Source organism: Pelecanus crispus, chromosome 13, assembly GCF_030463565.1.
Source record: "Pelecanus crispus isolate bPelCri1 chromosome 13, bPelCri1.pri, whole genome shotgun sequence".
NCBI classification, from domain to species: domain Eukaryota; kingdom Metazoa; phylum Chordata; class Aves; order Pelecaniformes; family Pelecanidae; genus Pelecanus; species Pelecanus crispus.
In genome coordinates this window covers 22,444,219-22,458,038 of record NC_134655.1, presented here as the reverse complement: position 1 = coordinate 22,458,038, position 13,820 = coordinate 22,444,219, and the positions used below count along the sequence as shown (strand labels likewise).

At 37.7% G+C, this 13,820-nt stretch overlaps 1 protein-coding gene across 1 annotated transcript in view; it reads left to right on the top strand.

Annotated features, from left to right (window-relative positions):
- The first annotated feature begins 747 nt into the window (after positions 1–747).
- Positions 748–13,820, top strand: part of LOC142594812 (connector enhancer of kinase suppressor of ras 2-like) — a 209,725-nt gene continuing 196,652 nt past the window's right edge. The window contains exons 1-2 of the mRNA XM_075720442.1: positions 748–770; positions 1,645–1,718. Coding sequence (XP_075576557.1) covers positions 763–770; positions 1,645–1,718 — 82 coding nt within the window. The 5' untranslated portion in view covers positions 748–762. The remainder of the gene's footprint in view (positions 771–1,644; positions 1,719–13,820) is intronic.

The following is a 13,820-nucleotide window of genomic DNA, read 5'->3' as shown; positions in this document are numbered from 1 at the left end:
ATTATTATGCCCATTGTAAACAGCTATTTAGACAGAACTAAAGCTACTGAAAGTGGTCTCCCAAAACTCATAGAGGAAGCTGACATGCTGATGAGCTGGAAACAGCCTCCTTGAAGGAGAATTGATGTGAATCCTTTTGTAAAGGAGATGTGTGCTCTGACCACTCAAAATACATCATAGAATACTAATCACCCTACTTCCTAAAGCAGAAGAAAAATAAGAAATGATAGAGTGCATCACTGAATTGAGAATGGTACATCTCTTTGGAGACATTTGGGGGGCGGGGGGGCAAGGATGCCTGTCTGCATCCTTATCTATATAGACTTAAAGAACAACCCTGAAATTGTATAGCATAAATATCCCAGTTGTATTTTATGTTCCCCCACATGAGAAAGAAAGGAGAGATCTCAGCCTGGGTAAATTACCACAGCCTTAGTGGAGTGAGGGAGACATGGTAAGAATATCATCTTCGTACCCTAATGTGCTGGTGGGACTTGGAGCAGTGTAGGAAGAAAAGGCAGGGATGAAAGATTACTGAAAAGAAAGGTGGAACTGCTTTGTTCTGTCTCTTTTTCTGGCATCTGAGTTTCTCCCCCTAAAATAAAATAGTGGGGCTGGATGTCTCAGACAATGGATCAAAGAGGGAACACGCACCTCTTCAAGCACGTGATGCGGAACGCGTGCTGACTGAGGTGCGGAGGCACAAAAGGGTCCAAAAAGTGCTCTTTGGCACATCTCATTAAAATTTTTCACCTTCTTCTTATGGAAGGGTAGTAAACTTCAGTATTAGGAATATATAAAACATTCTTTTTCTCCCTAATAAAAGGGAGAGATTGACTAATGATCCCAGTGCTTTGAATCAAAATGCTTGTTATACTTGTCTATATTAAAGTGCTGTAGTAGTAAAAATTGACTCTTTGATGCAGTCATTCTTTCACTATAAGACAAGAAGCTCATAGGAGGAAATATATTGGCTCTGCATGTGGCCAGAAAAAAGAGTTTTCTTCCAGTAGTTTTTTCTTGGGTAAGACTTTTTATACCGCGTTTAACATTCTGAATTACATGATTATATAGTGTAAGACTCCAGCAACATTTTGTATTGTAAAGAGGGAGATGCTCAGCATTTTGCCAGATGCCAAGTGATATTCTGATATTTCTATCTTCTCTTTAAACTGAGTGACAGTCAGCATATTCACAATGAAGCCAAGACAATCTGCTATCAAGTTACAGTAGTGATATTTTCCCTGCTGAAGATCCCAGAGCTTGTTGGAATAAAGCTCCTTAAAACTCCGTGTCTGGAATAGCTCCAGCTTGAATTGCTCTCTGTGTAATATAATTTTATATTTGTGCCAGTCTAATAAGTAGATCACTGGGTAGAGGCTTTTGTAAGTAAGTCTATACGTACTGCACCATTTCCTGGCTCCGTGCTCCAGTGTGTTGCAGGCTGTGTGCAGTGGGGGAGGTGCCAGAGCTGATCAAGCAGTGTAATTTTATACATTACTGAATCAGTGCAGGAGAAACCTGGAGGGACAAAGCATCATCTTCTCTTTGGACTGCACTGTAAAATCCTACAGCTCTCTTAGCTCGGCCATGCTCTGATACATTTTTTCTCTCCTTTTTCTGATTTTGGTGTGAATGATAAAGTGATCTGATGATGGCTCTCGTTATGGAACCTATTAGCAAGTGGACGCCCAAGCAGGTAGTGGATTGGATGAAAGGTATGATCATTTATTACCATGTATTGTCTGTACTTTGGATCCTTGCAATTTACATATCTGCTCTTGCATTCTTTGTTTTGGGGAGAGTTTATTCAGTTCTAATAATCTGTATGCTGCTTTGCACAGTAGTTTTTAAAGACACGACTGAGAAGAGAGGCTGTTTCAGCTGTGCAGCATGTTGTTGGAATTTCTGCTGAGAACTGAGTGGGGATCAAACGCATTTGTTGGTAAAGGCAGACATAAAGTGTTCGCGTCTCATGGCTCCATTATGCATTGCACAGTGTAACGTTACTATGTTTGGTTGCTTTAAATTTGCCCTGATTAGGTCTGTTTTGCTCATATCAGGTGATCTGATGCAGTGGCTGTGCAGCACTTGTGTGTAGTTTAGGGTACCACAAGGAGCATAAGGTGCCGGTGACTGGACTGAGGAATTCTGCTCCTCTAGTGACATGTCCTGATTTGTTCAGGCTTCCCAGCCGCTCTTGCTCGTGCCGCCGTTGTGTCTAACGCACCCGAGTCCCCGTCCGTCGCTGGTACCGTGGACAGTGCAGCCTGTGCCGCGCGTGGGGCGCGCGGGGGGAACGCGCGGGGCTGAGCACGGCTTCACTGGGGAAACTCCTCCCGATAACTTGACAGGAACGATGATTTCCCTGCACATTCACAGTTTCACAACACAGCCGTAAGCTGTGACATGTTTTGCCTTACAATGCTCGGCTGTGCTGCAGACAGATTGGGCTGGATGGGAGGGTGAAGAATTGTTTGTGATGATAAGTGTTTTGAATTTCTCCAGAGTGGGGAAAAATGTATTTCCACAGTAGGATGCATTAGTGTTGTTATGCATTGCTTCTGATGAGCTGCCTGTCTTAGAGACAAATAATTTCTGCTACCAGGGATCTCCATTATATAACAAGGAGAGGTGCAAATTTTGTTTGTACGTTACTCATGGAAATAATTTCTGTAAGGTGATTACTGAACTTATTGGAGGGTTGAATTGGACGCTCACTATAACAGCCTTAAAGCTTTCAAAGTATTATCATTAATAAGGGAAGGGTTTTGATTTCATTTTGCTGAGATACGTCTCCATACTTAACTGAAATTGGGCTGGTTAGGTGCTCGTCAGACACATTACAGTTATGAGCAAACTATTCTTTTACAAGCACACAGTACTATGAAGCTAATGGTACCTAGGGGAATGTATGTAGTTTGTTTCTCAGGTGTTTGTGAACTCAGGTTAAACGGGAGGTCTTAAGCAGCTCATTGGGATGGACCCCGAAACCATCAGATATAGGATTGCTTCCCATACTCCAGTGTCATTACTTGAAATCAATTCCTCATGTACGTGCAGAGGAGAGTTTTCTGATCCACACCTTTGTTTTCAGTATGAAAAAGATTTAAAAAGTGGACAGATCGTTATGCTATTTTAACTCATTACTTGAATTATAATGTAAATTAAATGTCAAAGGGTGTATAGTACTTGTTGCTAAATTTAAAAATACTTCCTGCTACTTTTTTATCCTTTTTGATGTAAACTTGGGTAACTTCAATCCATAACGTGTAGTGCATACCATGGGAAGCAAGAAGGTCATACAAACAAAAGGTTTTTAAATGTATGGAGTTGCCTGACAGTTAAATTTCGATACACAGACTGCATACTGCATCCGTAGGGACGTCTGGAGTAGACAGTATTGTCAGTTGTGTGCCTCTGGGCTTAAGCATAAATAAGTATAATGCAACGAACACAAAGTATTCGCAAGATAGGCATTTTCCTTGGTAACATGAGTGCTGCAGATCCACAAACAGCAAAGTCGCACATTTGTTCCATTTTTACCATGCTACTATTACAAGCCCCTTTTTTTATCCTGGTGTTCACCTTTATAAATGCATACTTCAATTGTAGCCAGAGAAAAGACCGAACACACACAAATGGAAGCATACCAGAATTAGTTTAAAACTACTTGTAAATCCCTTACTTTACAAAAATTGCCCAATTGGGGCCACTGCTTACCTGTGATTTACATATATTCCGTATGTCAGCTCCATCAGCTATAGTCATTCTGCTAAATAGCTGTTAATGCGTTAGAGAGGTCGAAGGTCTGCACGGGTAGTAATATTCAAGTAATAAGGTAGCTTTTACCTATGTCTTCTATATTGAAGGGTACACTTTGACAGCATTAAAGTAAAGACATTATAGAAAAATTACCACGCTATGAACGTGGAATGTTATCTTTGCTCTAGAAAGCAACATGTTAATAAAAAATGTAACAAATATTGCAAGTGTAATATACCTTCTTTTGGCTTGAAAATATGTAGTCAATTAGCTTTATTTGTAAAGGTTGTAAATTACAACATATTTCATAGGGAAATGATAGTAATATGTCTTTTCAACTTGAATTTATCATAATTTTTGAGCTATCGTAACTTACTTTTAAAAACTGTTAGCAAAGTACACGTTTTGAAATGAACTAGCAGTAAGTACCAGCAACATCAAAGAATTGAAGAGAAGATGGAAGAAAGCCACAAAAGTAATGTTAATAGATTGAGACCTGGCTACCCAGAATGCGTCCTGGTTACAGTGTGCTATCATCAGAAGCAGCTGTAGCCTAAGCCCCAACCAAGAGGAGACACCCTTCTGTTCTTTTCCTTAAGGAAATGTTACTTGCCAAAAAAGTAAAAATTGGTAGGCTTTAAGGAACATTATTATGACAAGTTGGCATCTTGTATTTATCCACAGTTCCTTTCTCGGGAATGCATTCAACCGGAATTCAACTTGGGAACCGCATCTGATGGTGTGGACAACCTGAAAAGGCCATGCAAGTCTTTAGAAATTGATTCTTGAGGCTTATAGAGGATCTAGAAGTTAAGAGTCTAGATATCTTTGTGTTAAAGAAATTGTCTTTATAAAAAAATATTGTGTGAAGTTTAGCAAATACACAGGAGAAGGCACTGTGGTTAAAAATAAAGTTTTCAAAGGAGCAGAAGACATTAATTGTGAAGGTATTTTTAACAACAGTTTTCCGTGACTATTCTTTTTTTCCCCAAATTTCCAAAATTTTGTATTTCTCTAAATGGTTTTCACTTCAGGGAAGGAACAAGGACTTTTCCTGGTATGTACCCATTTCTTACATAACTTAAATGTTTTCCTGGGGACATGTACTATGGACCCAAAAGGTACTTTAAGAGAGAGAACTTTGCCTTGCTCAAATTCCATTGTGGCACTGTTGGAAAACAATTATTACCCGTAAAACTTGCAAGTACATTTAGAAACAGAGTAGTTTTCAAACTTGGTCAGTTTTTCCTTTGATTAATTTTAACATACTAATGTGAGTAAATGACAAGCTACACTTCAATATTTACACCTGTAATGCTTCTACCTGGAGACTTGGAATGCTTTTTGGCCCAGGAACCCCTGCACTTCTGTGAAACTCGGTGACACTTTGCAGTTGCAAACACATCGTCAGAGCGGGCACTCCTAAACCAAAGGCCGTCTATTTTAATATGCGTGCATGCACTGTGGAAGGTAATCCTGCACAGAATTTGGGGGTTTTGGGGAAGCAGACAGGAGGTATGATGTCTTACTCCTGAGTCTTACTTGCACTTAGAATTAATAAAAGCATGATAGTTTGTGTTTTCATTGTAAGTAGAATCTAAAAGGTATTCTCTGTACTTTTACAAATAACAGCATTTAAGATTTTGTACTTCCTAAGTGAAGCAGTTTACAAGTAGGTCATTTAAAATGTGAACTCATTTACAGTGAAGTGACACCTCTGTCCAAATAAATACTAACTTTTCAAAGCAATCCAATGAAAATAAATGAAATACAATGCAATGAAATACAGCTGTGACTTTCAGAGAATGGAATGTTATTAAACAGCTAAAAATTAAAATAGGGAGCCAGTTATTTCTTAAGTACCCGTAAGTAATAACTCCACATGGAGTCAGTTATTCAAAGTCTTGGGGACTGACAGTACAGTTTGTCTGCCAAAAGAGCCTGCAGTGGAGGTTTCTCTCATAATGAATGCCTAGCTTTAGATACTCATTTCACAACGGCAACCCATTTTTTCCCCTTTAAGTCTAGAATTTCTCCACTCTCAACAGGAGATGCAGGCATGAAAAAATAAAAATTAATTCAGTTGGTAAACTGATTAACTGTGCTGCACTGATCCTGTGCAGAATAATTATATGTTTAGCTGAAGGGTTTTCCTTAGCATGTAATTCCCTGATTTCAAGCTGGCTCATAAAAGAGAAAGGAAGGGAGGGAAGGGGGAGCTGAGAGCAGGGAAGCTGATGACGTGAGTGGACTCGTTAGCATTCATATCACGCAGGGCTCCGGCAACCCCCTTCTCAGTCTTCTTTTGCTTTGCATTAGATCACTACCTGTTCTGTAGCAATATGTCATAACCAGGGAGTCTCCTTCTATTTACAGAACGTAATATATAAAATCTTAGAGAGTACGGGAGACACAGCTAAATATTATGATCTACTGCAAAAGCAGCCTTATATGTACTGAGCTGGATGATACTTAGCTTTCTTGATCCCCCTTCGTGACCTTAGAATCCCATAATGCAAGAACTTGACTTCACAAGATACAGTTTGAAACTCGAGTAGATAACCCAGGTCATACCTTATTTAGAAAAATGTAGGTTTTATAACATCTTTTCAGTTCTTTCTGAAGACAAATAGGTTTGGAAGAGAACCGAGAACCACAAATAGAGATGCCCTCAGAATTAACGTTGAATTTTCAAGTAGTTCTAAAGTAAGGGTTTCATCATTTTCCTTCTACTCTCACCAATTTCAAAACTGAAACAAACAATTTACTGTTGTGGCTCCCCCTTGGATTACTGTGTTCCACTAGTACCGCATCTCCAGTTGTCACTAGGAAGTCACTGAATCAGAATTGTCTGCCGTTCCTCTCTGATTCCTCTTACAAGTTTCAGACTGTAATACTTTTTAGTAATAAATTTTGGCAACAACTATTCCGTTGAATGTTGTAAACTAATTGCTTTAAAAGGATCAGAAGAGCACACCTCAGAGTTGACTATTTTGCAATATAAGTGGTTAAATCAGATTTCAAGAAGCAGGTTCCCAGTATTAGGTACAGTTGAATGTTGGAATAAGCTGTCTGGGCAGGTTTGGCCATTTCCTTTGTAGGAGGGTTTGAACACAACTAAGAAGAGCTCAAACGTCCCTCTGGAACGGTTTGTGTATCCAGCCTGTCCACAGCAGAATGGCCTAATGTCTTCTCAAGGCTTCTGCCAGTTCAGACAAGATCTTGGGATGGTTTCTTGCATAGGTATGACCCTCATCTTTGAAACATGTGAAACAGTCCCAAAGAGATTATAGCTCTAGTTTCCTTCTGGATATGTCATGGTTTATATTTTCCAGAATACCTGTGTGAGAGGGCTATCCTAGCTGCAGACATAGGTAGACGCCTGGGATGAATCTGCATTTCAGATATTCTGAGAATGAATGTCAATGGGAAGACTGGATTAGGGGGGTGGCTACAACTTGATTAGGAGAGAATATGAAAAAATCATCCACAAACAGTAATCTAAAAGTTCAGGATCTCAGCTTGCTGTCTCTTGGAAGGGAAGTCTAGCACAGGTGAATTGCTTTCATGATGAGTAAATATGATATGAGGATACATTGGATTTTTCTTTATTCTTGTTCCTTTAATTTTTTACTTCCTCTTTAATTTTTTTAATTTATCTTCCATTGTCTTGATTTTCTTTAAATTCTTTTTAATTCTCATTTTCTTCTAAGATAGTTGCTTATCACTAAGAACCAGTATTTATAAAAGTTACCGGCCAAAAGACCCAGCAAGCATGTCATGTTTTTGTTATCACCCATGGTACACATGGAAAATGAAAGCAGATGCAGTCAATATCGACTATAAATTGTATGTAATAAAGGTATATGTATAATGTTTAGACATAGCAGGAAATACGTTTAGTGAAAGCCTAGCAAAACCAAGTCAGAGACAAAGTATTCAAGATCAAATCAGTACTCTGTTCCAAATGTCTAAAGTTCAAAAATCTTAATGTTGTATTTTATAAGAAGCTAACAGCATGGCCTCCTGAGAGCAGAAGACATGGTATTCATCAGAGTTTCAGCATCAGAAGCAAATACATACCCATTCCACTTTTACTAACACTTTACAAGGCCCCCATTCCTTTCAACCTAAGAGGTTAAGGTATGCAGAACTCAGAAGACTGGCAGGATAACTAGGACCCAGTACCCTCAAAGCTTTACATATCATCACTTTTAATTCAACCTGTGCACCACTGGCAGCCTGGACAGACAACACCACACTTTGCTGAGCCCATTACTCCCCTTTCTGCCTTCTCAGTAACGACACAGCCATATCTAGTGTCATGGCAAGCTGATCTACAAGCTGAGGAGAGTACTGTGCAAAGACCTCCATATATAAAGTCTAGCTGTAATATTCTATGCAAATTATTTGGCCAAGGTACTTCTGCATCCCTTTCACTATGACCTCATTTTTACTAGGACCTTTTTGAAGTCCAATTAAAAATAGGTCTATATATCTTCCAAGAACTGACTGGATTAACACTATCTCCATAAAGAATTTCAGCAATATTTAGCAATTTCATGGTCTATATTCATTATCTGGAGATTTAGAGGTACGTTCTAAAATTTCCCTATCTATAACACAGATACATTCAGACCTTTTAAATAAATGTAATTCTGCTTGCTGAGAGAAGTCTGAGCTGAATGAATGTCTCTGAAGTTACATTTATCAAGCATAACTAATCTTCCAGGTCATTATGTAAAGAAACTTATTTTATTGTCTTGAACCTTAGTATAGGCAGCCAGACACAGTTGTCATGCGTTGCTGTATCTTGTAACCTTACCATATGTTCTTAAGACACAGGATGCAAAATCCCCAACTTTCTTCAAATTCTGACCACTATGGGGAGAACACAGTGGCAGTGCAAATTCAGAAGAGATCAACCTTCTCCAGATCTCCATTATTTCACAATGTATTATATTAGGAAGCAAAATTCGGAATAAATTGGATCCTGTGGATGACGCTTTCAGATCACATTAAATGAGTCATTATATGTCAAGAAACTGCAAAAATAGTGGATCCTGCTGAGCAATAATATACTTTCATGGTTTCTTCCCAGACATAATCCTGACAACACTTTATTGCCCTCCTAATTCCCAATTCTAAATTTTTCCTTACTTTGGCAGAAATGACACCAACACATGTACCATAACATTGAGAACTCTGTGTGTAACACCTCAGAGTTACTTTTACAAGTTATAAAATGTATAGTTCTTAGAAAACTAGGAGAACATCTCAGCATTACAGTATTTCTGGCTACCTAAGTTGGAAAGCAGTTTTAGAAACAGTATGCTTTGAAAAAAAATACCTTATGAATAGAATTTTAGTGCATGCCAGAAAAACACTGTCTAGATGGTGGAGCATCAGGCAAAGTTCCATTCCAGTTCCTACATCTCAAAACCAGTGGGAAGGCAGTTGCATGCTTTCTGGTTCTGTCCTCAAGGCAGTCTCCTAAACGTACACTATGGGTCAGATGGAGGCTTCATGTGCTTGAGTAAAGAAATTTTCCTACCAAATGAAATTTCCATACATCTCTTTCTGGCAGGTTTAATGTCTTGCATTTCTATTTGTAATGAAGGAAAAAACGCATGAGGCACAATAAATATTACAATGCTTGCTTATGCCAGGAAAGTAAAAAGTATGTTACAGTTTGTCCTGAGGTGTTTTGCAAAATTGTTTTAACACCTTCAAAGGTTTAAAAGCTAAAAAGGAAAGGACTTATCCTTTTAATGCCATTCTTTCTGAGAGCAGCTGTCCTGCAATGCTGACAGAAATGGACATGGTAGTTCTGCTGCTGAAATTAGTGACACTGTTGATATTAAATGAAGCATTGTACCTAATAAACTACGATAATATAGAATATTACTGAGCAATAATATATGTTCATCCTCTCCTCCCAGACTAATTCTGTAGATATCTTCTAAATGCTACTTCTGTAGTTTGGGTTTTTTACTAAACACGAAACTTTCCCCCATTCTGTGATGACATTATAGTGATAACAGATGAGTTGGAAAGATGGAGCTTAGTGGGTTATTACTATAGGATTCAGAAAGAGGAGAAAATTGTAAGGGTGTATTTGTGAAGATCTCTAGCAACAAATCAAAATGAAATTATTTCTGATTAGCTAATACTCAAATGGCTCCTAACAAGTATCCTTGACCTTCTATAGTGATGCACTCAGAAGAATTCCAGTCCAATGCAATGTTTGGGTCTTCCTACTCAAATTCTCCACCGACTGTTTTCCAGTAAAAATGAATTATAAAAAGCCTGCGGTGCATTTTAGTTATAATGTGGGTGATATGTTTAAGATAAAAATGTAACAGACAATAATTTTACAAAATACATTCAGCTTTATTCCCTACAAATGTGTCCACCTTTTTCATTCTAAACATCATACAAAGCCTAGAAAAATTCTATGGATTTCAGGAGTTCTTAATGCAGAAATTGTGTCTTCTGCAACTGTACTGAAACTACTCCAACTGTAGAAAGGATTAATTTGACACATCTGCTTTTTAGTTTACATGGAAAACTACCTCTGTTTGAGTTAAGACAGACAGTAATGTCATCAGCCTGCCAACTCAGACATAGCAATTATCACTTCAATGAAGAGCATGTTAGAGCGCTCTCTCTTCACCAGCTTCCCCTGTTCTCTTTTCGTCTCTCTCCTCTTTTTTATTCATATTATTCTCTAGCAGTATGCTTCTGGCCTTTTTTGTAATCAGGTGGAGAGTAAGCATCAGATTGTGAAGCAATTTATTCATTTAACATTAAAAAATTCTAGCTCTGGCCTTATATATAGGGTTGCAGTGATTTGGAAGTGAACTGCATTCAAAATCCAGGAGAAGGCAATGAAAGGAGAGCAATGGGAGAAACGAATGGAAGAAACAATGCAGGGATGATAAATTCCTTTTCTCCTCTCTGCCCAGTATTCTCTGATCAGTGTCCAATCCAGCGTGAGAGTTTTTACTGTCCTGTAGTACAGAGTTCAGGTGGTATGCTAAATAACACACAGCTCAGCTGCTGTACCATGCAGTCTGTCCTGAAATGCAAATATTTCTACTTTTTCAAAACTTCATTTTCAAAATAACAAAGCCATGTCCATACTAAGCATTAGCAGATAACAGAAATGAAGCAATGATATCAGCAAGTTTTGGTCTCAAGCTTGGCAAATCGAGGGTGCTTCTGTATGTTGCAAATGTGTGCAATTCCATCCAAGTATTCTTTTATAAATAAAGGATTACCATCTTGACAGCCTCAGCTTAATTAGAGCAAGTTGAAAACCACCTGCCTAGAGAGCCCTAGCACAACTTCTGGTTGCTTTAAGGTGAGTTGGAAGGGGGCATATATTGATGTTTCATCGATTCTACATTAAAATTGCCTGTGAATATCAAGGATGCTTCTAACTTCTCTTTCAGCCTATGGAATGCTGCTTCCCTGGAAGACATGGGGGAGGGTAGCTCACCAATGGTATCTATTTATGAAATTCTTTGCAATGGATAGGAACATATCTTATAGAAGATAGGAATGTGCCGCAGTGGGCACATTCCTAAAACCAGGAAAGACATATGTAGGCATCTGTTATTGATCACTCAGCATGAACAATGAGCTCATAATGAAAATGTCCTAAATTACAGAACATTAAGGAGATATTTTAATTGCCCATTGTCAAGAGAATTTAATTGGTCATTGCCAAGTCACACTGAGAATTTTCCTTAGTTATACAGAAAACAACTTCATGGTTTAGAGAGGAAAAATACATTCAAAGCAGAGAAAAACTACTACTTTGAACCTTGCATTTGAATCATATAGTTGGAGGGAACAGGTAGATTAATGTTAAGAGAAGTTCAGAGCTAATAGAGACATTTAGAATATTCACTACTTCAATGTCATATAAAAAGAAATGGACCCACGTAGTGCAGTAGCTCAGAGATGCTGTATTTCCAGAAATAAATTTTGGAGAATGAAAAGAACTAGTGAATGATCCATCAAAAATACAACAAATAATGAATCTAAATAATAAAACAAAGAAATTATAACTATCAATAGAGAGACAGAGAAATTTCACATAGAAAATTAAAAGGCCGATAAAGGACAAGTTTAAATAATTATAATTTTCTTAGGAAAATGGAGGAAAACACTTCTCAAGACTTTCAAAAGTGGACTTAAAAACACTAGGAAATGTGCTAAGGAAACCATCACACACTGAAAGAAAGATGCACTGAGGCATCTTATTAGCTGTTTCTTGTGTCTCTGATAATTCTCAGAACAAATTATCAATAGCATTTGTAGTAGCAGCAGAAACCATTATTTGCATATCAGCAGTGAGGAAATACTTTAACTAGAAACCAAATTGCTCAAAAGATCATTCAATGAAAGTGTTTTAATTTAATCTCTGAATCATTCCAAAAGCCATCAGTATTGCTTAGAATGTAAAAAAAAAGCTTCCCTATCCCCTATTTATCATGGGTTGCTCTTTGCATGTTCTCTCTGCTGTTAAGTTCTATAAATTTTATGTGTTTAAAGGTAGTTCTGCAGTTTTTCCATTAATAAGGCCTCCTTTATGAGGTCCTCTAGTGTCAAAATAGCATGTTTTATTCCTAAAATATTTTGTATATATCCATTTTCTTTTATGAACAACTTTTGCAATAAAAGGATGTTGATATATGAGGAATCCTGGCATTTGGAATTAATTAATTCCACGTAACCCTGGGCATTTTTTAAAAGGCATTGGTTTTCAAAGGTATTTAAGTATCCTATGAATGACTTTGATAGGTCTCCAGCTTCCATGTCGTATGTCCAGGAAGAAATTCCATGTCAACCAAAGCTCTCTGGTTCTTCCATGTAATGTCAGACTGGCCTGCTGATTGCTGGGCGTACAAAATTATTCACCCCAGTGCTTTCTTTTTTTTCACTTTTGCCATCTAATGTCATACTTGATTCGAATTCCTGGAATTCTCATAAAATTTATTCTTTCAGATCTCATTCATATCCCATCTTTTGAGGGGAAATGATAGACTATATTTCAGGTTTTGCTTGCAAACTGGTAAGCTGTCACATAAAAGGACAATGTCACCAGCAAAATTAAACCTTACAGCATACTGTTAAGCCATGTTAATGCCATCCTGGAACAGCCTCTATTTGTTCTCATAATGAAGCAAACAACAATGGTAAAAGAACAGAAGCAAATAAATTGCATCTATGGTTAACCCTAGTAGACATTCATGCAAGCTTGAGTTAACATTATCTGTGCAAGCCACACCTTGGACTACTGTCCTCATGCTGTTAAGAAAGTCTCATTAAGATGATTAAGAGAAGGCCATGATTACATACAAAATTCATAAATTACATAAAATGTTAACATAATTATTATAATTTTGTAGCAGTTCAAGATATACCAGAATGTATTATGGTGTGTCTATCAGACCATCACCAATTCTTATGGAGCCAATGGCTTTCTCCACAGCTACCATCCCCAGAACATGATAATGAAGCTCCATGATTAAGCATTCCCTAAATGATAACAGAATTTGCATTTTGGGGGGTTTGGTGCAGAGAAAGAACACAGATTTCTCAGAAAAAAAGAATCATTTAATGGATATGTTAAAATACTGGCCAACCTCGTATTCTAAAAAGGTACATTTTGAAACAGGAACTGTGATTCTCTGGAGAGCTGAAAATAAACAAAGTTTCTAAATTACATCCAATAAGTACAGAGGAGTTTGAAGGTAAGCTTATTTCATGTTATTTCAGTCAGAAGGTCATTTTACCACTTTCTGTAGGCAAGATTATTCAGTAAACTTGATTCACATGTCTAGATGACCAGTTGTGCTCTGAGATAAATTCACGTGATGCCTCAGAATTATTGGAAATTGTGTATTTGAAGAAAGCATGTGATCTGCCCTTAAGGTCCGTCCCACAATCTCTTTATCTCTAATGATCTTAGGAAAGGGGCATTGTCTGAGATTTTTACTGAAAAATAAGAAATTCAATAGTATTTATAGACTATGATGCAC